The 27,627-nt window shown below is 39.4% G+C and overlaps 2 protein-coding genes across 3 annotated transcripts in view; one reads left to right on the plus strand and one right to left on the minus strand.

Moving 5' to 3' along the window:
* ccdc85al (coiled-coil domain containing 85A, like) overlaps window positions 1–3,905 on the minus strand; it is a 35,607-nt gene extending 31,702 nt beyond the window's left edge. For both annotated transcript variants that reach the window (XM_057843960.1, XM_057843961.1), the window contains exons 1-2: window positions 3,301–3,905; window positions 979–2,062 (exon numbers count right to left, since the gene is read on the minus strand). In XM_057843960.1, the coding sequence (XP_057699943.1) occupies window positions 979–2,062; window positions 3,301–3,546 (1,330 nt within the window). In that variant the 5' untranslated portion in view covers window positions 3,547–3,905. The remainder of the gene's footprint in view (window positions 1–978; window positions 2,063–3,300) is intronic.
* A 3,677-nt stretch (window positions 3,906–7,582) lies between these two features.
* sec23b (SEC23 homolog B, coat complex II component) lies at window positions 7,583–24,154 on the plus strand. The gene is made up of 19 exons (XM_057844463.1): window positions 7,583–7,744; window positions 8,874–9,101; window positions 11,346–11,403; window positions 11,495–11,581; window positions 11,705–11,941; window positions 12,240–12,322; window positions 12,450–12,594; window positions 14,479–14,637; window positions 14,740–14,855; window positions 16,569–16,692; window positions 16,824–16,904; window positions 16,983–17,072; window positions 17,252–17,358; window positions 17,573–17,726; window positions 17,823–17,900; window positions 18,044–18,205; window positions 18,297–18,383; window positions 18,499–18,720; window positions 23,698–24,154. Exons 2-19 carry the CDS (start codon window positions 8,881–8,883, stop codon window positions 23,785–23,787), a joined length of 2,301 nt encoding a protein of 766 aa, XP_057700446.1. The 5' UTR covers window positions 7,583–7,744; window positions 8,874–8,880; the 3' UTR covers window positions 23,788–24,154.
* The last annotated feature ends 3,473 nt before the right edge of the window (window positions 24,155–27,627 follow it).

The following is a 27,627-nucleotide window of genomic DNA, read 5'->3' on the forward strand; positions in this document are numbered from 1 at the left end:
AGCAAGGCTTTTTGCAAAGATATTATTTCAAAAAGATACCTTGTTTAGCGTAAAGGAGTTCACTTCTGCACCACTAAAAAGAACAAACTGAAAGATGACCCAAATGAAAAGTTGTGAGAGTGTCTTTTTAGAATAATCCATTGCAATCCAAAGAGATTGCAAAATGACAAGAGGAGAAATGATGTGCTAGACAATCATCTCTGAGGCAATACAGCTAAAAATGGAAGCAGAGCAATTTGAAATTGTAATATTATAACATCTGGGCACTCAAATCGGGTAAAGATTATGGTACCTATTACAATAAAAACAACAATGATTTAATGTACATATTTTGGACCCAGATTGGTCCAAAAACTGTCTAAAACAGCATGGTTTTAATAGTAAATGGTTATTACTACTTAGTAGTTGTTGAAGATTAATGATGTTCACAAAAGCAATCCTCAATGAGATGGTCTATGCAAATCATATTACTTTGTATTGTGCATTAGTTGTACTTGTTATCTTTTTCTGCAGTTTTATATTGCAAAGACAAGCACACATTTCACCTTGAGACAACCTTTAGTGTCTGCCAGCTCTGTGCCACTCAGCACCTTTTTCCGCCCGACTCCAGAAACGATTATCAGTCACTGTGGGGTATTTTAACAGAATCCACCTCAGTACAAAATTTTGATATTCTTTCTACAAACTGATCACTACAATTGCACCACAGATAAGAATGTTGCATGCTTGCGGTTGCATAGTCTAGGTTTCAAGTGTCAAATGGAGCCAAATGGTTACATTTCCATAAATCATTTTATAGATAACCCAACAAAAGAAAAACGCAATTTTATCAAAAATTTTAAATAGAAAACTGTCTAATTCAACTCTATCTAAATCATAGGGTGCCCAAATATAAATCCACACTTATTGGATACCTGGTCATTTGGGTTAAGGTTAGGGTAAAAATTACTCATTTAGATATTGCACATATAAACGTACCATTCATCCCGTTGTAGATGCTCCGATGATGTGGTGACAACTCATCTCCAGGTGACTTCCTCTGTGTATCTCTAACTGGGCTGCCATACTTCCCATGGTCGGGACTCAGACTGTATTGGTGCCTGTGAATCTCAGGACTGCCCCCTTGGACTTTACAACATTTTTCAACATACTCACTGGTCCCTAAATGTGCATGGCGAGGCTCAGGGCTCTCACAACCGGTGCTACTAATACTACTCCTGTGGTGTCTCTGGTAGATGTCGCCGCTGCCACCCTGTCCCAGGTAGTGCTGCCTCTGGCCTAAAAGAAGGTCAGAGCTGTAGTGCTTGGGGTGCTGCTCTGGACTACTCCGTCCCACGTTCCTTCCGTATTTCTCTGGGCTCAAGCCTCGCATGACCCGGCTGTGGTCAGGCACTGATATGGAACCGCAACGTGGTCGACAGAGTTGGGGCAACGTATATGGGTATTCCAGACTGGTACTCCGGTTGCGCCCGGCCGGATGCTCAGGACTCGAGATCTCCCTGTCCGATAGTCCTCCTCCTATGGCACTGATGCTGCTACATCTGGGTTTATGCGCTATCTCAGGACTCCTTTTTTCCCCAGCATTTCCGAGCCCAGCCACCCCAATAGCCAAGTGAGTTTGCTTATGTTGATGGTGATCTGAGCTGTCAGCACTCCCTGCACTGGAGGTGCTGCTCCCATCCCCAACATCCCTCATTAAAAGCCCTTGCCCGGGGACCAGAAGCAAACTGTTTTGGCTGTCTATGGAGTTTCGGGACCCCACACCCATTCCAACACTCCCGCCTGTTACTCCACCTCCGCCTACTGTTCCTTTGTCCTCATCCAGTAGGAGACAGAGCTCTTTCAGCTCCAAGTTCTCTCGTATGACTTCCTCCTGTCGAAGCTCTAATTCCTTTAGTTTTTGGAGATAGAGTGTCACCTCTTTGCGCATAATGTTTGAGCTATAACGGCCCAGACGCTGCCACTCCCTGGACACACGCTTTCCTTTTTGCCGGTCATCATCCAGGAAGCAGCACAAGTCTCGCAGTTCACGGTTGTCTTCCTGCAGCTTCTGATTGATGTCCTGACGGAGAAATAGAAACATGAGTGGAAGACAGATTCATTGGTGTGACCTTTCAGCCCAAGGACTGGCTGCATTGTTAATGCTAATCAGAGCAAGAAGAAGACATTATAAATGTGTTTGTGTTTCAATATTATGTTTCATTGTTTTACAGTGATTTCCAATTTAATTCCATTGCATTGCTCTTACCCATCATGAAGAAGTGAAAACCAAATTCGTAGTGACTCCCTCGTCAATACACTGACTCACTCTGTGGCATTCATTATACAGTACATCAGAAAGCTATGTATAGGAGCCTTGCCCGGAGATAAAACCATTGGATACCGCAACTATAACCTGGGTGGTATTCCCTTAAACTTAACATTCTCACCTCCGGCAAAGACTTCGCTTAATTCCACATTTTGCGACAAATTGACCCTCCTCAATCTGTCCTCTCCTGCTCTTTCACTCTCTTTCCATCTCATTGCCGCCAGTTCTTTTCAGTGTAATTAAGCAGCTTGACTGAGTGAGGAGGTCATAAGGTCTCCTAGAAAGGCAAATGATTCCCATGTGATGCTAACCCAGGTTGACTTTCTGCATTAACATAAACAATGTGAAAATTGGGCCGCCTTTGTCACAAACTAATCGCAAATAATAGTTTAGTTTTTTTTTTTTTTTTTTAACGAAACTTTTGTAAAAATGCCAAATAAACATCATCTGACAGCAAGATATGTTAAAAGAAAACAGCTCATCTTCAAATAAATTATCCAAGTATTTCCCACACTGCTGCTTCAGCCTATCCAATTCACACTCAGCATTCATACACCCAAAGGACAATTTAGAGTCTTCAGTGAAACTAGCATGCATGTTTGTGGAATGTGGGAGGAGGCTTGTTACCCAGTAGAAGCTCATGCAAAAACGGGAACAATACACAAACTCCACACAGGAAGGCCAGGGCCTGAATTCTCACCCATGACCTCAGAACTGTAGACCTGATGTGCCAACGACGTGTCCACTATTCTGCCCGCCTTCAAGTATGGGTAAAAAAAAAACACTCATTTTCTGAAAAGCCATCTGGTGAGTATCACTACATATTGTATACTAGTTTTACCTAGACGTATACATAGTACAGGCCCACTCAATTGCCCAATCAGCTTTAGGATAACCTGACCTATAACGTTTCCAGCTTATTACATGCACTCAGGTGCGATCAAATGGTATAGCTGCATGATCTCATCCTTTAAGAATGCTCACCCCCTCACCTTCAGCCCCCGGATCTCGTTCAAGTGCAACTGTAGGCTGCGGTTGACCTCTCGGATGAGATTTCCGTGGTCGAGAATCACACTCATCTTGTCGGCCTCGGAGCGTCTCAGTCGCCTCACCAGGTCCTCTTTGGTCCACTTTAGCAGGTCCTCATCAGACAAGCCAGAGACATCATCCGCCGGACTGTCGGTCTTGGCTATTGACAGCTGCACCTGAGGCTGGGGCGGTGGAGATGCTTTCTCCATTGGTACAGCTAGTCCAGTACCGACAACAGGCGGAAAATACTCAGAGGGTTGTCGATAGTCCCTGCTCGCATCTGCTCTCCGTCAGACTTTTGGTTAATGGTTATCGTCTAAAGATCCGTGGCATAGTTTTTTGCTGCTGCTTTTCCTCTCGACATGTCTGCTCGCACTCTGCAGGCGCAACAGCTGATGATGCCGGCTGAGAGCTGGGAGGATGCTCTGTCGTCACTGCCGCATCTTCACAGACCAGTTGGGCTTTGTACTAATGGGAGCCGCTCTTCCTTTTGCTTTGTTAACCAGCTACAGTTTGTGAGAATGTGAGGAATACAGTAGAAGCTTCAGCGTTACGCTTGCTCACATAATGACAGTCAGGGAGGAGAGGCAGTGTCAGTATGTTTCTCTCTCTCCCTGTCTCTCTCTCTCTCTCTCTGTCTCTCTCTCTCTTTCTCTCTCTCCCACTCAATAAGGGGTCTGGCTCAGTATCATGAAAAAAAAAAAAGAATAGTTCTATCGCCACCTAGTGTCCGCTAGGATTTAAAACAATACTCAACATGCTGATTTTACCATACGATATTTTTACATTAGCTTTTCTGTTCAATGCCAGAATGCATTTTCAAAATAAAGGAATGCATTCTTCCAATGTATACAAAAATGTATAAGTTTATTGGAGAAAATGGTAGCTGCGACTGCGTGCTTTTGTAAAAGTAGTAACAGAGCCGAAATGTATATGAAGAGAAAATTCTTGTAATGGTCACTGATAACCAGGGGTGAAAGTGGGCCAGAACGGTCAGGAACGCAGTTCCGGTACAAGATACAGGGCCCGAACGCAGTTCCAGGATAAGATTCAGGGCCAGAATGCTGTTCTGGTACACGGTGCTTTGATTCCAAAAATATGACGGCAACTGTCAAAACGCTATGTAAAAAAAAAAAAAAATGCTAGGCTGCCACACATACATTTCTTCTCCAAGAAGAAAACAATCTACCAACATCAGATTTATATACACAAGTGTTAACAACAAGCATAATAAACTGCTTGTGTAGCGTAATCCGTTTCCACCAATATTTGTTATTTATTTTATTCCATGAACGGCATGGAGGTTTCCCCAGCTGCTGCAGTTTTCTGAGTCTGACGATGATGAGTCATGTCAATGTGCGAATACACGCAGCAAAGCAAAACGCCTGGACTCATTTAATCGTTCAATTGGCTGTCATACTGACATGTGATCAGCAGAGATAGTTAGCTCTGATTGGTTCAAATGTGCATGTTTTCTGGAGCAGCAAAAAAAAAAAAAAAGGTTGAATTGATGCGACAAAAAAGAACAAAGCAAAATAAAATGGATCAAATCTTTAAGAACAACGAAAGACACTCTGATTGGTTCAAATGTGCATGTTTTCTGGAGCAGCAAAAAAAAAAAAAAAGGTTGAATTGATGCGACAAAAAAGAACAAAGCAAAATAAAATGGATCAAATCTTTAAGAGCAACGAAAGACATGAGGAGGCTTACTTATCATATTTAATTTTATTTGCTCTGATGGAGAGGTTCAGAACATCTGAGCTGTCAATGTGCACTTTGGACTTAAATTTGTTCATTTATGTTAGGCTATTTATTCATTTCCTTATGATTTAAAAAAGTCAATAGTTGCGCGATTTTCAAAATATATTCCATTTCACTCACATTAATGTGTCATTTGTACTTACTTTTCTGAATGTATGTTGCTCATATCTTTGTTTTTAAAAAAAAAAAACAACAACCAAAAAGTAAATGTTTACATTAACTTCAACTTTAATATACATCCTATGTTCTTAGGTAGTTAAAATTGAGATTTGGCATTTAGTATGTGAGGAAATGAGGAAAAATAAAAAATTAGGAGCTGGAGGTTGGGGTTTCTGCTGTTTTTGTTGAAAGAAATACAATTTTGAATGAAAATCAGTTTTTATATGTGTTATAGAAATAACTGTGCTAAAACAGTTTTCCTTGCATTTCAGTGGTGTAAAGCCTGAGTTATACTCCCGCGTTGCGGTGACGGCGTAGCGACTACGGCGTCATTCGACATTCGATAGTTCTGCGGTGAGGGAACGTGTTGCTCTGTAATTCACCGCCAAGCCACTAGAGGGATGTGGCGTTATGTTTGTACGGTTTTGGGGCATGCTTGTTTACTTCCGCTAGTCGGAGAAAAAATAAACAATGCAAGATGGAACTCTTGAAAGTAAATATTCTGCTCATCAACACTGAATAAATATTGAACATACAAATGTTGACGGGCAGGCGACGCAGAAGACGGTTTCGAGGCGGTCTGGCCGACTTTTGATGCCGCACAGAGACTCGGGTGGAGAGAGCTAGCTGTGGCGGCTAGCTTCAAACTGGCGTCGAGCACTGCGTTCAAGGTCTGCAAAGCCCTCCAGCCTGATTTGTTTGCCGTGTCCTACAACCAGCCAGTGGGAAGCCATAGCAGATTTCTGGCGTCTAGGGAACTTCCCAAACTGCGTTGGGAGGCTTGATTTTAAGGTTATCATAAAAAGCACCGAGGCACTCTCAATCAGTGATGATGTATTGTGTGTGTGAACTGTCTGTTATTGAAAATTAAAGATCAAAGCAACTCTTTTGACACCAGATCTGTGCTTTATTCTTCATATACTTGAAACATATGTACACAGTAAATGATGAAGTGCACCAACCAAAAATACGACATAAAGTGATAAAAAGTTGGCAGTTTTTGGCCGACTGTGTCACCGCTTCGTGTGGCCACTCGATTCCGACCACCCACGTCTCGGTGGTTCTTCCATTTATTTATTTTTTCGATCGCCGACCTTGCCATTTGGCAGTCACAATAATAATTTCTTGACGAGACTTGCTCTTCGATGATACTCCCGTCGGCTTGGTGCATTTTTGCGTGTAGAAAATAATGTTTGATTCTATTGTACAATGGCGGTGTTTTCGCCCGGAAACAACAGTCTGAGCGGACCAATCACAGTCCGTTTTCGCTACGTCTACGCGTCTACGCGACGCGAAGGTTACAAAAATCGAGAGGTGCGCGTCAGGCTACGGCGTAGGGTCGTAACTTGATTCTTCCTTGACGGCGTAGGTCTGACGCAGAAGTATAACTCAGCCTTAAGAGGTTTGACACCCCGCCCCCCCCCCCCAAAAAAAAAAAGAAAGAGAAAGAAAGAAAGAAAGAAAGAAAGAAAGAAAGAAAGAAAGAAAGAAAGAAAGAAAGAAAGAAAGGGAAAAAAAACATAAATAAATCCTGTTCAGAAATTCTAGCCACTTTCACCCCTGCTGATAACGTTGACATTTGCAATGTGAGCCAAAAGGAACTTTGCTGCACGATACTTTAACTAAACACTAAAAATGTTTCACTTTCAGTATATCAGTATATTCTGAAAACTGAAATGAGTCATCGCAACAAAACAGGTGATGTGCTGACTGACAGGAGACATTCCGAGTTTCCGACTCTCAAATATAGCATTGCAATGTTTCATTCACTGATATCATTTTTAAGGCTAGATTTCTTATACGTGCCGTATTCCAATGGGAAGGGTCGTCGTCCCTTGTTGGCCATTTTGCAACATTGTAATCAGTTATATGAAATAGCTGTAAATGTTCAATTTTTAACCGCTTTTCAAACTGTCTATTTGAATAAACGTCAGAGATGCATTACAGTAATAATGTATTTCAAAATAATCGTTTTAGTACTAAAAATAAAAAACAGCCTTAACCACTGCCATGCTGATGAAGATTGTTATGAATCAAATTGTTTATCAACCCGTCAAAATTCAGCAAATAAAGAGTATTTCACTTCACAGAATCACTCAATTTAATTCTTCTGAAGTTAAGCCCGCAAGAAAAGTTTCCTGTTACAAAAAGGCCGTCAGTTACTGACGCTACCGACTCAGTTTCTAAGACATCTAGCCGAATAAATATTCGTGTGTGTGAATTCGTGGAGGAATTCGTGGACGGAAACTTCCTGTTCCGAATGAATGCGGATACGCCCTTTTGACGTCACTCACCTAAACACCAATCGCGACCGTCGATACTTGGAGTAACACGTCACTTAAGTGTGAGCAGAAGCCGGCTGAAAGGGAGCAAGTACCCGCAGTCGCGTCTCTATCCTGTCCGCTACCATTTTAGCTTTAAATGTTGTATTTATTTTATTAGAATAAACACTGAACAATTGATACGGAAGCCACTCTGATAGTAAAGGTAAGCGGAAATGAATATTTTATTTACGAAACGACATTAAACGTTTTGGATGGATTGTGAGAATGTAGGTTATTGCTAAATTCCTATTAGCTAGTACACCACCGAGTCGTATTCTTATAGAACGTCTAGAAATCAAATCATACATCGGTCTCGGTACGACTCGTTTTCTCGTGTTAACGTTTGTTTTTTCTTGAAATATAAGGCGAAGCGATGGTTTTAGTGTGAGTGGCGTTGATGGTGGATTTTACACGTTCATCGCCTCGTATGTAGTGAAAACTTGAATGCTGTACTTTGGATTAACAAATATCCCAAATGCTTTTTATACATAAATTATATATATACATCACCCTGCTGTCGGCCTGATAGCACTTCCTTTTACACTACATTAATTTGTATTTTTCAAGTATGTAAGAAGTTTAATACATGACAAGAGCTTTAAATGAATTTAGTTTTGAGTCATGACAATGATCTGCCTGTTGCCAGGTGTTGTATTACTACCGGACCGTTGAAGTTCTGATGATGTTTTTTAAAGAGCAGACAATGTATGTCATGTATGAATATAGATTCCTCAATTTGTTGCCATATAGAGCTCGTTCTTGACATAAAACGCAATCCCGCAATGTCCATAGACAGTGTATGTTCTGCATTGCTTTAAATCCAGAGAAATTGAGGTTGCAATACTTTGTGGAAAACGTAAATTTTAATCAAACCTATTTCATGGTTTTGGAATGAAACTATCAATCTCAGGAAAGTCCCCTAGAATAACATCGACTCGTGTCATTTTAGGTTGCAAACAAGAGTATGGCCTCAATAAAAGTTCAGGATGCCCAATTTTGTTTGCGAAAGGTGTAACAATATTTTACTAGCACATGCGTGAAGAGGTTCAGAAAAAAGATGACTGAAATTTCTCACACATGGTCATAACTTGCTGATCAGGTTTCTTGGCGATATACTAGTATTTGTGCGTCATGTCTTCAAATTGTTATGGAGATGTAATTCAAACACCCTTTTGGGAGGACCTGTAACACTGTTTCAAGTTACAGAGTTAAATGGTGTTACAAAATAGAAGCACATTTTGTGTCACCTTGACTTTGTCATAGTCATCTTCTGTCCCTTTGCTCTGCTGAAGCTTGCTGATGGCCACCTACCAGGAATTCATCCAACAGAATGAGGACAGAGATGGGGTTAGATTCAGCTGGAACCTCTGGCCTTCCAGTCGACTAGAAGCAACCAGGCTTGTGGTGCCAGTCTCCTGCCTTTTCACACCGCTCAAGGAGAGGCCTGACTTGCCCCCAGTCCAATATGAGCCTGTCATGTGCAGCCGGTCCAACTGCAAGGCAGTGCTTAACCCACTGTGGTGAGTTAAATGCATGTCTTGTAAGAATAACAAAAAAGTTCTTTTATTATTAGTATTAACACCTAAGAGAAAATTCTGACATTGTAGTCCTGCGGCTTAAAATGTGTCTTGTGTGTAAGTCCAGGTGTACTGTATATCATGTTCTGCTGATAACTACTTGTCAAAGATTTGGATTAAGCAGTGCAAAACCAAGAAATGCCACATCTCACTTTCCTGTGATATGATGAGTGCTGACTTGGCATAAGGCATGACAGCTGTTTTTTAATGTTAAAAAAGCAAAACTATTTCTACTGTAATCTAAATGTGTTGTTTAGGATTATTGCTTATTTCAGAATTATACATTTTGAATTTGACTTAATATTTACACGTCCATTCAACAGTAAACAAGGCACATACAGTAATTCTTTTGAAATAGGCAAAACTGTTCCCTCTGTCATTTTTATAAACATTAGCAATAGCCTGCCACAACTAGTTTAAAATAATTTGCATCTTGGTACCATCGGATATTGTTTTAATGTGTTAAGTAGGGGTGTGACAAAATATCGAAATGGTGATATATCGTGATACTTTGTATCCCAAAAGGTTATCGATATGCTCCTGCCAAAATTGAGATATCGTTTTAAAAAGGTGTCAATGTCTAAAATAAAAATAAAAATGAATGAAGAAGTTGCTACCAAAATCTTCCATATAATACTATCTCAGTTAACTCTAAGGCTGCATTGACGGTGCTTGACGCCCAATCCATTTAGACACGGAACGTTCGTTCATTCGAAACCAGAGCATTCACAGTAATTCTGTCCAATTTTCAGGGCATTTACAGGTCACTTGCTCTTCATTTCAGGGCATATACAGGTCATTTTCTGTTGAGTTTGAGTCACTGCCTATTCATTTGGGTGATTACCAGGTCACTTCCTGTTCTGTAACTCAAAATAATCAGGAAGAGACCCATAAAATACCCCAAAATCAACAGGAAGTAACTAAAAATTAACAGGAAAATGACCTTAAATGACCCAAAATGACCTCATTGCCTTGCAATGGCTGCCACTACCGGCCATAGACGTTCAATCCGTTTCAAGTGGGACCCTCCCAGTTCAAATGAATGGGATGTCTACAAGTGATACTCATTCCAGTTCACAGCATAAGCTTGTTTTTCTGTTTATTAGTTGTTTGTAGAATATTCTAGAATGATTTCCTGACCAATGTATTGATAATTGTTGTATCGCCATATCGTCAGACTATCGTTATCGTGAGTTTTGTATCGCGTATGGTATTGTGCGGTACCAAGAGGTTCCCACTCCTAGTGTTAAGTGTGTGTCATTCTAGACTTTGATTACATAGTAAGTCGAGGTCCGACACTAATACTGGCCCGGGGCCACCACGTGGCTGTGTGAGGCCACTCCGAGTTCACTGATGACTGATGCTGGCCTGACCAGGGCACCGTAAGGCTTGAGACTGCGAGCAATATTGTTGCATTGGCAAGTAAAAATTATTTAGAGTTGCCGTTGCATGAATGCCTGTTTGTAATGCTCCCTCACAGTCTCACTATTTAAGACCTAGTGGTTGAAAGTCTCCATCATTTTTAAATACAGTAGTGGCATTTGGAGGCGAAAGCAAAAGTGCATTAACACCTCTGAGCTTTGTGCTGTTGGGTGGAGGCGGGGTCATATCTGCTGCTTGCCGTGCCCGATAGATACACAGCACACCTAGCTTTCACGCTTCCCCAAACATTAAACTCCAGTAGACAAACACAGTAGACACTTATTTTGGCTTCATGTGGACAGGCCAACAAACAAAGCATGTTGTTCTAACTCTCCCCCGTTTAACGCTTTCAATTTTCAATCATTTGTAAAAATAAAAACTACACATACACACAACTCTAGACTGAACAGTATAGATTCATGAAACAATGGGAAATGCACCCAATGCTAACAATATACTGGGCCTGTGGCATTGATAATTTTGTAGCAGCAATGAATACACTATATAATTGCTAAATTTCAATGATCAGAGCTCCTGTTCGCCCCTAAATTGGCATAGTGCAAGTCAATTTTTCATCTACTCTGGCTGGGCCACCACCTAAAAAGCGCTAATGTTGGGCCTTGTAAGCATTAAATTCTTGGTGCAATGTGCTGTCAGGGCACAGCAGATCGACAGTCAAACTGGTCAAAGAAAGTCTTAAATTATTTCACTTGTATTTAGATGAAATTGTATTTCATTTAGATGTTTTACTTCCATTTTTTTCAGTCAAGTTGACTTCCGAGCAAAGATTTGGGCCTGTAACTTCTGCTTCCAGAGAAACCCAGTATGTACTGATGATCACAGGATTTTTTTTCACCCTTCTATCTAGCTTCATCTTACTGGTTGTATTAATTTACCCATCTGTATGTTTGCAGTTCCCTCCCTCCTATGCAGGAATATCAGAAGTGAACCAACCAGCTGAACTCATGCCCCAGTTTTCCACCATTGAGTACATAGTACAGGTATGTTTGGACTCTGATCCCAAGCCTGGACCTAGGGAATCTACATGCCGTAATGGGAAATAACATTTTCAAAGATTACATTGAAATAACACCTAATCTTATGCAACATTATTCTATTCACAGCGCGGGCCTGCAGCTCCACTGATCTTCCTCTATGTAGTAGACACTTGCTTGGAAGAAGAGGACCTCCAGGCTTTGAAGGAGTCCCTTCAGATGTCCCTCAGTCTTCTGCCTTCCAACGCTTTAGTGGGCCTCATTACTTTTGGACGCATGGTCCAAGTTCATGAGCTCAGCTGTGAGTTGATCTCCAAGAGCTATGTGTTCCGAGGCACCAAGGACCTCACATCCAAACAGATCCAGGTGGGTAAAGGTGAATGGGATGCTCAGGGCAACCAGTAATTTGTACAAAAAGCTGTAGAACGTAAACAAAACACTTACAAATGCACATTGCGATAAGATCATATGTATATGATTAACTGACAGCAGTTTGCACGCTTTGATTTTATTTGAAACATAAGTAAATGTAAACACGTGCCATCACTTACGTGCAATTTGAAGCAGACTTTGTTGCTATCTTTAATTGCACATGACACACCACTGAATTCCTCTACTTTAGTCATGGAAAAATGTCTACAACAGAGTCTTTGTTTTCCCCCAGGAGATGTTGGGTTTAGCAAAACCTCCCACATCAGGACAGCAGGGACGTCCTCTTGCACCTCAGGATGCTGCAACATCTTGCAGGTATGAAGGAGAACCAAACAAACTGCATTGCTTTTTGTTTGTGATGAGAATTTTGTTTCTGAAAGTTAGACTAAAAAAAAAAAAAAAAAAAAAAAAAAAACAATGACTGTCTTACCTTTACATCCAGGTTCCTTCAGCCTGTTCACAAAGTAGATATGAATCTGACCGATTTACTGGGGGAGCTTCAGAGAGACCCCTGGCCTGTCCCTCAGGGTAAAAGGCCACTCCGATCCACTGGTGTAGCTCTGTCTGTTGCTGTTGGTCTACTGGAGGTATGACACTCTAATAGTGTACCGCATGTAACACGTCACCTTTGCTTATTAATATTCATGACGTTAGCAACTGTTGCTAGGGGGCGGTGTCAAACTTGTGTTTGTCCTTCATGCTAGATGCATGTAAATAATGTAAATAGTGTACAAACGAGATGCTTACTGAGCTAAACCTACCAATGATGTTCCTGGTGCCAAATTCACTGGTAAAGATGTGGAAAAAAATACAAATGTTCAGTTAAAGAGATGGCTTGAGTGTGGAGGGCTGAAAAAGACAGGGTGAAAAGAGCCGATCTGATCCAGAGGTAGCTTTTTTATCGGCAGCTTTTTCTTGTGTGCATTGCCTTACACCACTCTCATGACATGACATTCTCCTGTTTCAACAAGCTATCCTTTACCACCATATGCCCTGTCTTTCTTATATATTACATCCTCTGGTTGTATTACATCTCTGACCGTTCTTGGGGGTACTTTATGTTGCTATTTTTGTGTTGCAATCGCAAATGCTATTCAGTGACAGTCAACGAACACATTTAATTTTTTCATTAATAACAAATCTTAATTCTATTAATTTATTTACGCTCCCCACTTACTAAGGTTGTTTCTTTACCACAGAAAAGGTAACAACAGTGGCAGTCAGATACCATTTTAATTTTTTTTTCCAGGTCATTCATTGTCAGACAGAAGCAGCACGGAAAAAACGCCACACTAAAAAATAAGTAAAAATATCAAAACGGCTTACCTCTTCAGGGCAGGCAATGGCTCAGCATTGTCATCTGTAGGACCATGGCCCCCAACAAAATGTTTACTGCATATGAAGGTGAATGGATTCACCTTGCTGGCTTTAAACTGGTCTTTTGGACGTCCGCACAAGTTGATCCATTATTCACCTTTTTTCCTGAGTTTTTGGCTTCGGGAAACGTATGAAGAAAACATCCTTCATATTTCATAATGTCTAGAGTCGTTCCTACAAGTTCCATAGCAGCAGTGTTTACTTGGCATGTCCTTTTTTTGGAAGATTAAAGGCAGAAAACAAGCAGTATTAGCATGGGTTGTGGGCGAGTGCGCTTCTATGTTGACCCTTTTCCAGTTTAGGATGGTGACGTCACGCAGCCTTGCCGTCTAATTCGTGCAGTACGTTATTGTGATAGCCCCGATGTGAAGATTGTATCAGTTCTAAGACATTGACCCATTCTAAAATAATAAGAATTTGTATGATGTATTTAAAGTGCTCCTTCTTCTTCTTCTTTTCCTTTGGTTTAATGAATGTATTTACCAACGTCAACTAATATTTTGGAACACTTTCAAAACAATATTTTAGGGGTGTGCTATGTCAATACAGTGCAAGATGATCATTGTTAGGGTTGGGTCAAGGGTCAAACGGATTGTGATCATATGTAATTTGTGCAATGACTTTTTTTATCTTTTGTTCGAATATCACTATTAAAGAATAGCCATGTACACTGAACTTTAGCCTATGTTTCCTCCACATGTTGCCATATACAACGATACACACTGCAGAAAATATTTATCTTTTGTCGAAAGAGTACATGTGGTTGTTTAGCTCAAAGGCCAGTTCTGTTTGCCTTCTGTCCTTAACTGTCATCATCTCCTAATCTGTATTATTATGTAATGCAAGTGCAGCCAACCTCTCTCCTTTAGCTGAGAATAGAGGACTGATAAGATTATATGAGGTTTTTGTCAGTGACTTAAGACTGAATTGTTTATGCGTAGGCACGATATCCATACATTTGTGATCCAACAAAAGTAATTGTTGTCCACTATTATCTTTTATTTTCACTTGTGACATCACCTGAATTAAACGGGGGATTTATATTCACATTTAGTAATTAGACTTCAATATTGATCTACCATTGTCTCGCTTAGGGCACATTCCCCAATACGGGTGCTCGTGTGATGCTGTTCATTGGAGGGCCCCCCACTCAGGGCCCCGGGATGGTGGTGGGAGACGAGCTGAAAACTCCTATCCGCTCCTGGCATGACATCCAAAAGGATAACGCTCGCCACTTGAAGAAGGCAACAAAGGTTAGCGCATGGTTTGCTATTGATGCTAAATCATTAAAGTCTTTTGGACTAATCTATATTCAATGAATAGTACTCGCACTGATTTAATGTTCTGACTTGCAGTACTATGAAGCCTTAGCCAACCGATCAGCTGTAAATGGCCACAGTATTGATATCTACGCTTGTGCTTTGGACCAGACTGGGCTACTGGAAATGAAGTGTTTATCTAATCTCACTGGGTACGTCAGCACCTAACTGTCAAATGCTTGCAGGCGAAATATTGTTTATTTAAGTATTACGTATTGACTATTGTGCAAACACGCAGGAATCTTATTCTTCCTTCTGATTGTAATCTATTCTTGTTCAGCAAGATATTTGAGGAACTTGTTGAGCTAAATATAGCTGGGAAAAAAAAACATTTGATACTAATTTTTTAAGTTGATAACCGTTATCACACCCCCAAATTTTTGGATCAGGTTACTTCATTACAGTGATAGACCAATAAATACCAATCGTTGTGATGACACAACTGGCATTTCTTGAAAAATGCTATGATGCCGTTAAAGACAGGAAAGATTTTGCCGCTTTTCTCACTGTTTTATTCATATCAATCAAATTATTGTATCGCAAATTGCATACCGTAATTTTCGCACTATAAGGCACACCTGACTATAAGCCACCACCCACCAAATTTGACACAAAAACGGCATTTGTTCATAGATAAGCCGCACTGAACTATAAGCCGCAGCTGTCCTCACTGTATTATGGGGTAGTTACACCAAGAGTAACCGATAACACTTTATTTGACGGCGGCATCATAAGACTGTCATAAGAACAAATGAACCACCATGAAGCTTTGAACCAGTTGGCTGCAAAGCTTCATTGTTTCAAAAAACTTAATTAGGCCATCACTGCTCCTTTAGGGGAGACGGTCGACCTCTACTACCACCTGCTGTCAACACTGTTGTCGTCCAACATGCCTCCTAGCATGCGTTGCAGCGCTACAGATGTAAATAACAATCAAAATTCATGTTCTGTGCTAATTATTTCTTTAGTTACTGTTCTAGTTGTTTCATTAATTGCTGCTTATGGTATTTAGTAACACTTTACTTGACAGTGGTGCCATAAGGCCATCGTAATTATGACATGACACTGCCCTGAGCATTAATGAATGCTTATGACCGATGTAATTTTGTGTCATCCGGCAAATTATCTCAGTTTTTGATGGATGTAAAAGATCCGAGCTGGACATACATGGAGTTTGTGACATAATTTGCCGGATGACACTTATTGACATCTGTCATAAGCATTCATTTATGCCCATGATAGTGTCATGTCATAATTATGACTGTCGTATGGCAGTGTTATGACACCGCTGTCAAAGTGTTGCCTATTAACCCAAATAAATCAACAAATAAGCCTTACTGGACTATCAGCCGCAGTATTCAAAATGAGGGGGAAAAAAAGTAGCGTGTTATAGTCCGAAATTTACGGTACATAAAAAAGTAACACAATGTGCTTCATAAAAGAAATGATAAAAAGCACACAAATACACATAAACAAATCCTCTGAATGCCTTGAACACTCGAAATAAAGAACAGGGCTGCTGAAGTATATAACTCAAAATCTAGCAGCTACAGGGAACAAGGCCTATTTCTTGCAATATATTTCTACAGTTTGCAATGATTTCAAAGCTCCGTGGGTTTATTGATTCCTTGCTTCAAGGTTTTGACTTTCCACCTTATTTCCCACCAGATAAAGTCAATGATGTTGACTGCTGTTGTAGCATACACAACAGATGTAAAAACCTTTTTTGTATTAATATGAAACATGTACTTTAAAAGATACATTCAAAGTCTGCATTACACATACAATACTATTTGACTGAGTCTTCAACTACAATGTTGGCATTCACAAAGCAAACATGAGAATGGTCCCTGCTGTACTTTTAGGGGACACATCGTGATGGGAGACTCCTTTAATACCTCGTTGTTCAAGCAAACCTTCCAGAGAGTTTTCAACAAAGACTACAATGGTGACTTCCGCATGGCCTTTGGAGGCATTATGGAAGTCAAGGTAAATAGGTTATGTGTGGTCACAAATTATTTTACTTTTGCAAGCAATGTTAAAATGAATAATAATGTTTGATCAGGAGCTACGTTTGATTGTGTATTCAAAGCTCAATAAAATTGTCTTTTTGTTTGCAGACCTCACGAGAACTGAAGGTTTGTGGGGCCATTGGACCTTGCGTATCGCTCAACTCAAAGGGCTCTTGTGTATCAGAGAATGTAAGCCATTGTATAAAAGTGATGCCATTTGTGGACTCGCAGCCTTTCTTAATTCTTGTCATTTGTTCCTTTGTGTAGGAGATGGGCATTGGTGGCACAAGCCAATGGAAAGTATGCAGTCTCAACCCTTCCACCACTTTGGGGATTTATTTTGAAGTGGTGAATCAGGTAGAACATATTTGCTTGTGCCTCAAGCTCAGGGATGTTAATTTGTTTTGACTTAGTAAACATAGTATCTCCATAATTAATTTTGTAGTTGTGATCTTTCTCGTTCCTTAGAATAATAGGGAGCTGAGTAGAGATGATGAGTTGTAGTCTGACGTGTCTTGCGTGCTTTATGTATGCAGCACAATGCCCCAGTCCCACAAGGTGGACGAGGGGCAGTCCAGTTTGTAACCCAGTACCAGCACTCCAACACTCAGAGGAGGATACGTGTCACCACAATTGCCAGGAAGTAAGAACATTTTTATTTATTTATTTATTATTTCATTGTTATTTCAGAGGATAGACACACAGCCTTACGCAAGTAATACTTTGTCAGTCAGCTGGTGTATATTGACGTAATTAGGCAATTGTTAGAAAGGCACACCTTCAATAAGTGACAACCTGCACCACACCTGTATCCAACTACACCTATAATGTCCTCTTCTTATGTGTCCCCACCCAAGCTGGGCAGATGCGCAGTCTCAGATTCAGCACATTGAGTCATCATTCGATCAAGAAGCGGCTGCTGTGCTCATGGCTCGTCTGGGTGTATTCCGTGCGGAGTCTGAGGAGGGGCCGGATGTCTTGCGGTGGCTTGACAGGCAGTTAATTCGCCTGGTGCGTAATGAAAAGAACAATGCATTAATCCTCTGTCATTAGAAATATTTGCTGAATTGTTCTACATTCTTATGTATGCCGTCTTATTTTTTACAGTGCCAAAAGTTTGGTCAATTTAATAAAGATGATCCAGCATCCTTTAAGTTGTCAGAGTCCCTGTCACTTTACCCTCAGGTGTGTATGACAAAATGGAAAAGAACGAAATGTCTTGATCCTGCTATTTTTGGGATCTCACAAACTGCAAGGGTAATGATAAATGTGACGCTAATCTTATTTTGGAAATGACTTTTTAGCATTGTCTTGTTTCTCACTCGTAGTTTATGTTCCACCTGCGGCGGTCGCCCTTCCTGCAAGTTTTCAACAACAGCCCAGATGAGTCCTCCTATTACAGGCACCATTTTGTCCGGCAGGACCTGACACAGTCACTCATCATGATCCAGCCCATCCTATACTCGTACTCCTTTTATGGTCCACCAGAGGTCAGACTTATGCATTTTTGGCCATTGATCCTAATGTTAGGTGTTGATGGTTGCTCTATTTATTGTTAACGCTGAATCTTCTCCCCCTTAGCCTGTTCTGCTAGACAGCAGTAGCATCCTGCCAGATAGAATCTTGCTGATGGACACTTTCTTCCAGCTTGTTATCTACCATGGGGAGGTATTTTGATGAATGCATTCTTTATACTTGTTTTTCATGATCCTGAACCTAAGGTTTGACCTTGATCATTTTTTTTCTTTGACTAAATCTGATTGATTTGCCTTTTTGTTCCCAGACTATAGCCCAGTGGCGAAAGGCAGGATACCAGGAAATGGCTGAGTATGAAAACTTCAAGCAGCTTTTACAGGCACCTTTGGATGATGCGCAGGAGATCCTCCAGACGCGCTTTCCCATGCCACGTTACGTTGATACGGAGCATGGGGGTTCGCAGGCCCGCTTTCTGCTTTCAAAAGTCAACCCTTCTCAGACCCACAACAACCTCTACGCCTGGGGACAGGTACGCTTGCGTAATGGTATAATAAAAGCGTCTAACGCCATATTTAACTTAAAAAGAAAAAGTTACGAATGGAATTACAGTTCTATGAATTCCTGCTGACTGCCAGAGCGTTCAGTGCGTTCAGCACTGCCCTCTGGCGGTCATATCTGTCGTTTTATTTATTGCTATATTCAGGTGTGTGTGTTTTTCTTGTAAATTACAGTCAAATATGAGGGTGTTTGACAAAATGTTTGCACCTTTCAAAATGAAACATTTCAACTTATAACATCAAAGTAAACCTCTGAACAAATGCAGGGTTGAGGATCATTTTGTAACACTTTACAATAAGGGTCCCTTAATTAACATTAGTTAATGCATTTTTAGACAATAATGTTTAAGTAAGATAACAATAATTTTTTAATCCCTTATCTAACATTTATTAATATATTAATTAACATGACTTAATGCATTAGACAATGCATTTTAAGACGATAACTAATGTTTAAGTAACATTACAATAATTGATATAATTGCTTATCTAACATGTATTAATATATTAATTAACATGAGTTAATGCATAACCAGACAGTAACTAATAGTTTGGTAAAATTATATATATATATATATATATATATATATATATATATATATATATATATATATATATTAGGGCTGTCAAAATTATCGTGTTAACGGGCGTTAATTATTTTTTTTAATTAATCACGTTAAAATATTTGACGCAATTAACGCAGATGTCCCGCTTAGACAGATTTAAATGACAGTACACTGAAACGTTCACTTGTTGTTATGGACTTTTGCCGCCCTCTGCTGGCGCTTGGGTGAATGACCATCTCGCATATTGCCTCAAACAGATTACATCATATGAGGCCGTTTATGGACATTAAGAGTGAAGAGAATGCCACCGGCCGCTTGGGGGCAGCGCCGTTCCATACTCATGTTATTTCTTCTAAACGTGGGAGAATTAGTAGTTGTGAGACGTTTATGCTGTATTCACAATGCAATGCAAATTGCTATTTGTACTCCACACATATTTCGGTAAGTTTTCTTTCTTTTAGTGGCAATTATGTGTCTCTTGTTGTATTTTGGGTAAGATATGTACAAATATATGTTATGCAGTAGAGGCGAGTGGACACAGGCATTTTTTGGACCGCACCGTTTATTGGCAACTCATTCACAACAAACGTACAGTGGAGAGAACAAGTATTTGATACACTGCCAAAGGCAAAACCCACTGGCAGTGTATCAAATACTTGTTCTCCCCACTGTAAGTATCGTTTAGTGAAAGCACAACAAAAATAATATTCCTATCTCTCCCCAAAAAAATAATGTTCACAAAAAGAAAAGCACTTCAGTCCATAGTAATGAGGCCCTATTCTAACAGTTAAAAAACAATGAAAAATAAACTGTCATTCCATATCAAAATAGCTATGCAAAATACACGTAAAACTTAAGACTTTGGTCACTCTATTTTTATTATTGTTATTTGTATTCCTCTTATTATTATATTAACTCTACTTTTCCTTTAATTGAACATTTTACAAATTTTATTAAAACGAAAACATGAAGAGGGGTTTTAATATAAAATTACTATAACTTGTAACTATAACATTTATCGTTTAAGAACTACAAGTCTTTCTATCGTTGGATCACTTTAACAGAAAGAATGTTAATGCCATTTGTGGATTTATTGTTACAATAAACAAATACAGTACTTATGTACAGTATGTTGTATGTATATATCCATCGTGTGTCTTTCCATTCCAACAATAATTTACAGAAAAATATGGCATATTTTAGAGATGGTTTGAATTGCGATTAATTGCGATTAATTACGATTAATTAATTTTTAAGCTGTAATTAACTCGATTAAAAATTTTAATCATTTGACAGCCCTAATATATATAATATATATATATATATATATATATTAGGGCTGTTAATCGAGTTAATTACAGCTTAAAAATTAATTAATCGCAATTCAAACCATCTGTAAAATATGCCATATTTTTCTGTAAATTTTATATATATATTCTGTAAAATAATTTGTTGGAATGGAAAGATAAGACACAAGATGGATATATACATTCAACATACGGTACATAAGGACTGTAGTGGGCATTTCACTCTACTGTCATTTAAATCTGTCTATGCTGTCCTCACTCCGAAGCGTCTACTTTTTCCAAAGCTAGACAGCTAGTGAACGATGCCTTAATAATCAGACTTCTTCCTTTTTCATCTGATTTATTAATAAAATGGCCTCAAACCACTGTCCTCTTTAGACAGTAGTGAAACTACAAAAAAAAAAAAACACAAGCATTGCATTAGCAACAACGTTAGCTTAGCACGCTATACAGGTTCACTAAACATAAACAAAAAGCGTCTCATACAAAAAATATAACATTTCGCTTACTAACATAATATGTACATTCTTTACAACAACCATACTTACGGACAAACCTTGTCCAAGGATCATATAAGCACAACATTACAACGTAGGCGTCAGCCTGAGACGTCGTGCAGCCATATTGAACTGGCAAGAAAGCAATAAACCATGTCGCAAAGCGACCACAAGAGTTCGCTGTTAGACAGCACAAAAAAACCATGCTGTAAAACTTACCAAAAGGCAGAATACTGTCTGAGCGGGACATGTGCGTTAATTGCGTCAAATATTTTAACGTGATTAATTTTAAAAAATTAATTACCGCGCGTTAACGCGATAATTTTGACAGCCCTAATATTTTATTTATATATATATATATAGGTTTAGGGTTGGGGTTTAAATTAAGAATTTATAATTTCTTAGTTAAGGGACACATGTGCTACACTTTACAAGGAGGGTCCAAAAAGCATTCAGTAATGGTTAATAAAGATTAAGGGGAGGGGGGGGGGCTTAAGCATTTATAATTTCTTAGCTAAGGAACACATGTGCTCCACTTTACAATAAGGGTCCAAAAAGCATTCAGTAATGGTTAATAAAGGTTAAGGGGGGAACTTAAGCATTTATAATTTCTTAGTTAAGGGATATGTGTGCTACACTTTACAATAAGGGTCCAAAAAACATTCAGTAATGGTTAATTGAGGTTAAGTAATACTTATGAGGTACGTTCACGTGAAACAATACCATACTTTAGGTTAGGTTATAATATATATAATACATAACATCACATATACATTAGTGCATTAATAAATAGTTATTAATGTATACTGGTACGAGTACCGTAATTTCCCGAATATAACGCGCACTTTTTTTCCCCAAAATCAACTTGTAAACTCATGGTGCGCATTATAAACGGGTACATGGATGGAGACAGAAATATATATGTATTACATATATATATAAACCGATTTTTTTTTCATTGACACGGCCACGTTGTGTTGAAGAAACGTATGCGGCGACCCGTTGCCGACCATTACGGTACGTGACGTCACCATTTTTTTTTCGGTAATACTTCATTCTAATCGGCCGAATGATTTCGTCTGTGTTAAATTCTGCTTTTTTCACTCTTCATAAAGCACAGAATTTAGTTTCTTGAACTCATTTGAATCGACGTTTATTGCAGCTCCGCAATTCGGACCACACTTCCTGTGTCCGTCAACTATATCGGTCCCTCGGGAAACTCAAACCCAAATAACAATAGATTCCTTTTGTTACTGTCGTGTTGACAGCGATGACCTCTCACGGATTTCCGACTTACGTTCTCACTTTCATTTTACCGTATCAATCCATGGAAGAAACATTTATTAATCATGAGGAAACGAGCAAGTTATACAGCAGCCTTTAAAAGAAAAGTCACATCTGTTTTGTTTTCTCCTAGATTCTGGTAAGTTGGAGAAGTTGTCAAATCATATTATTAGCGTAAATATTGTCAGTTTACGGTAATGTTTTGAACTACCAATGTGCTATGCTTGTGCTGTGTTTCACCAGTCAGTAAAATGACATCTCTGTATCTGTACACTAGCTCTGTTTTCTTGTATTCTTCTATTTATTGGTGCTAAAATTAGGGTGCGCGTTATAAACGGGTACAATAATTTTCCCCAGATTTTACAAGTAAATGTGGGGTGCGCATTATACACGGGTGCGCCTTATATTCGGGAAATTACGGTAAGTGATTATGCAATTTTAAAATGAGAAACATTGCTCTGTGAGTCCTTGGGTGCTGCTAACCTAACCTTAAGTATGGTATTATTTTACGTGAACGTACCTCATAAATATTACTTAACCTCAATTAACCATTACTGAATGTTTTTTGGACCCTTATTGTAAAGTGTAGCACACGTATCCCTTAACTAAGAAATTATAAATGCTTAAATTCCCCCCTTAACCTTTATTAAGCATTACTGAATGCTTTTTGGACCCTTATTATAAAGTGTAGCATGTTTGTTCCTTAACTAAGAAATTATAAATGCTTAAGTTCCCCCCTCCCCCCTTAATCTTTATTAACCATTACTGAATGCTTTTTGGACACTTATTGTAAAGTGTTGCACGTGTCCCTTAACTAAGAAATTATAAATTGAACAAACCCCAACCCTATATAGGCCTATATATATATATTTTTTTAATCTTACCAAACCATTAGTTAGTCTGGTTATGCATTAGCTAATGCATTAACTCATGTTAAGTAATATATTAATAAATGTTAGATAAATATTAGTTCTTGTCTAAAAATGCATTAACTAATGTTAATTAAGGGACCCTTATTGTAAAGTGTTACCGATAATTTTTATCTGAAGTACAATAAGATGAAAATGGAATGAATCAAGGAAGGTGTGACTGATGAGGTAAATGCGGCTATGACAGCCTGAGATTGAAATCAAGCACACTCACATAAACTAATCTGAGTGACAAATGCACTTACTTCATTAAAGTGAGCTAGGGATTAGAGTCATAAATGAGATTAGATAGTCTGAATGATTTGGAAGAGGGGAGAAAAACACTCATCACTGTTTTCATCATCTTTGTTTGGCTTGCGACCACAGGAGACAGGAGCGCCGATCCTTACAGATGATGTCAGCCTGCAGGTTTTCATGGACCACTTGAAAAAACTGGCTGTGTCCAGCTCTGCGTAAACCTGTCAAAATCCCACTTTACCATTGAAAAGAACACGAAGAATTGACTTGACATTCCATTTCAGCTGTCAACTTCCATAGCGTGTCTCCCTCCAAACGTTAACTTGCTTTTATTTTCCTGTCTTGAGTCAAGTGTGACCTTTCCAGTGTGCAAATAGCAAATAATCCCATTTCTATTGTATAGTTGATATGACCTTTGTCATGCAAAGTGATTCAAATAATCTATTTTTTTCTCTGTGCTACAAGTGTGTCTGTTGCAGCACAAAGAGTGCTGCATAATGCAAATACATGTTTGTTTGTCTGGAACTAAAAGAGATGAAATGTAGAAAAATGTACCCTTAATAAATTGTAATGTATGTACATGCAACTATGCCTCTCAAAGTCTGACTACTGATTGCACTTTATATGGTGTTTGAAAGGGTGAAAAGTGCACAGTGGATTGCTGTTGAGCGGTTTCTAAGAAAATGCGATCTGAACAGATTGCTGCAAGAAATGGAAGTTCGTCACATCTTGTTTTGGGTGATAAACATTTGGATTCATTAGGAACTTTGTAGACAGTTGTCAATCCTATCTCAGCCACCATCTGGTACTTTGCAGCCAATCGGTACAGATATTTGTAATCAAACTGTGGTTTGGCTAAATCATGTGGCTGGACCCAAATGTGACTTATATAAAGGCTTTTTGCTTTAGATGTGGTCAAACCTCAGACAAAATAATATAGTTTGAGGTATCACACATAGGCCGGTCCAGACAGTACTGTAAAAAGTTTGCGGTAATTATAATGAGTTGTTAATGGTATTGCAACATGACACTATGATGTAATTTTATAAGAGTGGTTTCAACAATATCTTCATGTAATGCACTCTGTAACTGACACTGACAGGGATATTTGCATTGGTATAGAGCACAACTGCACCATAAAGAAGTCAAATTGGGAAACAAGCTTTACAAAGTACGATGCATCACATTGTTTATAACAATATCATGTTATGACAGTCTCAATGTTTTGGAACGTCATGGGTAATTATTTTACTATTATTATGTTTGTGTATAGTTTCACTACACATGGAAATACTTAAAGACTCTTCAAACGTTTCCGATAAATACATGTAGAAATGGAAACCCCCAGATGGTCAGTGATTTCTTTATTAGTTTTTGCCACTTTTTTTTTTTTTTTTTTTTTTTAAAGAAATGAAATTTTACATGTTAAACCAAGTAACTTGGATTGTATGACTAGTCTTCCTTCAGGCTTTTGATCCCTGGACCCATAATTTAGAATTTTGGGAGGTTAAATGTGAACCACTGAGTTTGTCATGTCTCGCCCACGTAAGATGCTTATGATGTTGCCCTAGTTTAAGAGTGACTTAAGACGAGGAATTGTAGGCGAACCCATGTCTACAGTATTCACAATAATGCATTTACAGTAATTTTCGCACTATAAGGCCCGCCTGTCTATAAGCCGCCACCCACCAAATTTGACATGAAACGGCCTTTGTTCATAGATAAGCCGCAGCTGTCCTCACTGTATTATGGGATATTTACACCAAAATATATCAACCTGTAACTCTTAATTTGACAGCAGCATCATACAACTGTCATAAGACCAAATGAACCACCATGAAGCTCTGAACCAATTGGCTGCAAAGCTTCATTGCTTCATTTGGCCATCACTGCTCCCTTGGGGGAGACGATCAACCTCTGCTGCCACCTCCTGTCAACACTGTTGTCCAACATGCGTCCTAGCATGCATTGCAGCGCTCCAGATTCAAATAACAATCAAAATTCATGTTCTGTGCGAATTATTTCTTCAGTTACTGTTCCAGTTGTTTCATTTATTGCTAGTTATGGTATATGGTAACACATGGTTTGACAGTGGCGCCATAAGACAATCATAACATGACACTGTCATGAGCATTAATGAATGCTTATAACAGATGTCATTTAATGTTATCCGGCAAATTATCTCACTTTTAAATGGATGTAAAATAGCCAAGCTGGACATAAATGTTTAGTTAGTGACATAACTCATTCACTCCCAGCCATTTTCACCGGTGCAACCCCCTTCGCTCCCGGCCGTTTAACTGGATTTTGACTGATTTTGCGAGGCCCACAGAAAATTCTGTTGTATTGTTGTATAAACATAAAACCACCAAAAGAAAGATTAGACTCTCTTCTTTCAGCAGGAAAAAAAAGTTGTTCATATCTTTTCCATTCTTTAGAAATCAGCATTAGAAAATAGCTTAGTTTGAGCAATTTTCCAATTTCTGATGAAAAAAACAGAAATTCAGCTTTTTGTAAAAGCATGCATTTCAAACATTACTTTGACTTTAACATAGCTACTTTTTGCTTTAGTTACATCCCAAACATCTGAATATTTTTTTCCTTCTACAAAATAACATCAACAAGACAAATAGAGCTTTTGATAGCAAAGTAACAATTTATTTGCACATGGCTGGACTGTTGGGCTGGGAGATGGCGCTGTTGTGGCCGCCGCGGCTGTCTTGGTGGACGGGGTGGGCTTTCCCTCGTCACCACCTGTAGTGTCTCATCAAGATGGATTTTTTTTTGTCTTTTGTGGTGACCACTGCCTCGTGGCGGAGTTCGCCTGGGGAACTTGTGTGGGCCATGATGTGTTCCTGGGGGGGAAGTGGTTTGGCCGTGCGCGTTTCCGGCTGGGGACACTGGAGGGTGCGGGGAGCAAACGGCATCATCCGCTGCACTGGTGGTCCCGGTCGTTCTGCTCGGCCGTCCAGCGCCTGGCAGCCCGGGCGTCCTCCTGGTTGTTCTACTCCGTCATCCGCCGCCTGGCATCCTGGACGTTCTTCTGGACGTCGCACTTGGTCGTTCGTCGCCTGGTGTCCCGGACGTCCTCCCGATCGTCCTGCTCGGACTTCCCGCGCCTGGTGCCCTGGTCGTCTTCTGCCAGCGCCCCAGCCGTGTGGCCCGGCCGTTCGTTCCGTTGAATCGGGTTGTGGGTCTTACCAAATGCGCTACTGCCCTCCAGTGGCCAATTTTATTGCTTTAAAATGGATTTTCAGCTTTGTGCTTTGGAGCAAAGTTTCATCAGAACCTAGAGTCGTCTCTTGTGAAAAAAAAAACGTAAAAGACGTATAAATACATTTTTGGGACACTGAAACAATTAAAAATAGAACGTATTATATGTTTTTGGGAGCAAATGAGTTAATAACATCTGTCATCAGCATTCAGTAATTCCTGCGATAGTGTCATGTCATAATTATAATGGTCTTATGATGCCACTGTCAAATAAAGTGTTACCTATTAACCCAAATAAATCAACAAATAAGCGACACTGGACTAAAAGCCGCAGGATTCAAAATGAAGGGAAAAAAAGTAGCGGCATATAGTCCGAAAATTACGCTAGATGCATCGACTTTAAGAGCAATCCATTCCTTGTGACGGTTTTCCAAAATCTTGAATGTGATATCTTGACAATCATCTCAAGGTCCTCAGTCTTTTCATTTTGTCTACCCCATGTTTCTTTCCAGGCAACCTTTTACTAATTAATGTTTGGATACCTTCGTGGCTTTCATTGTAAAGTGTCAATGATTGTCTTGTGGATATTTGTCAAGTCAGTATTCAACTGATCCTTTGCAGTTTTGTGGAAGCTGCTAAACTTGACTTGTAGAAATACTAGTACAATTTCTTTCCTTTGGCGGGTGGGGTGTCTATCTTTGTTCATTCATTGAAACACTCCTCATTCACTATTTTTACAGTGCCTTGCAAAAGTATTCGCCCCCCTTGAATCTTGCAACCTTTTGCCACATTTTAGGCTTCAAACATAAAGATATGAAATTTTATTTTTTTGTCAAGAATCAACAA

This window comes from Corythoichthys intestinalis, chromosome 8, assembly GCF_030265065.1.
Source record: "Corythoichthys intestinalis isolate RoL2023-P3 chromosome 8, ASM3026506v1, whole genome shotgun sequence".
NCBI lineage: Eukaryota > Metazoa > Chordata > Actinopteri > Syngnathiformes > Syngnathidae > Corythoichthys > Corythoichthys intestinalis.

Bases quoted from the DNA above. Each gene is read 5' to 3' on its own strand.
- sec23b (XM_057844463.1), top strand. From the start codon at position 8,881: ATGGCCACCTACCAGGAATTCATCCAACAGAATGAGGACAGAGATGGG. The intron at 14,638-14,739 runs GTTAGCGCATGG...TCTGACTTGCAG, and splicing joins ACTTGAAGAAGGCAACAAAG to TACTATGAAGCCTTAGCCAA. The intron at 18,721-23,697 runs GTACGCTTGCGT...TTGCGACCACAG, and splicing joins ACCTCTACGCCTGGGGACAG to GAGACAGGAGCGCCGATCCT.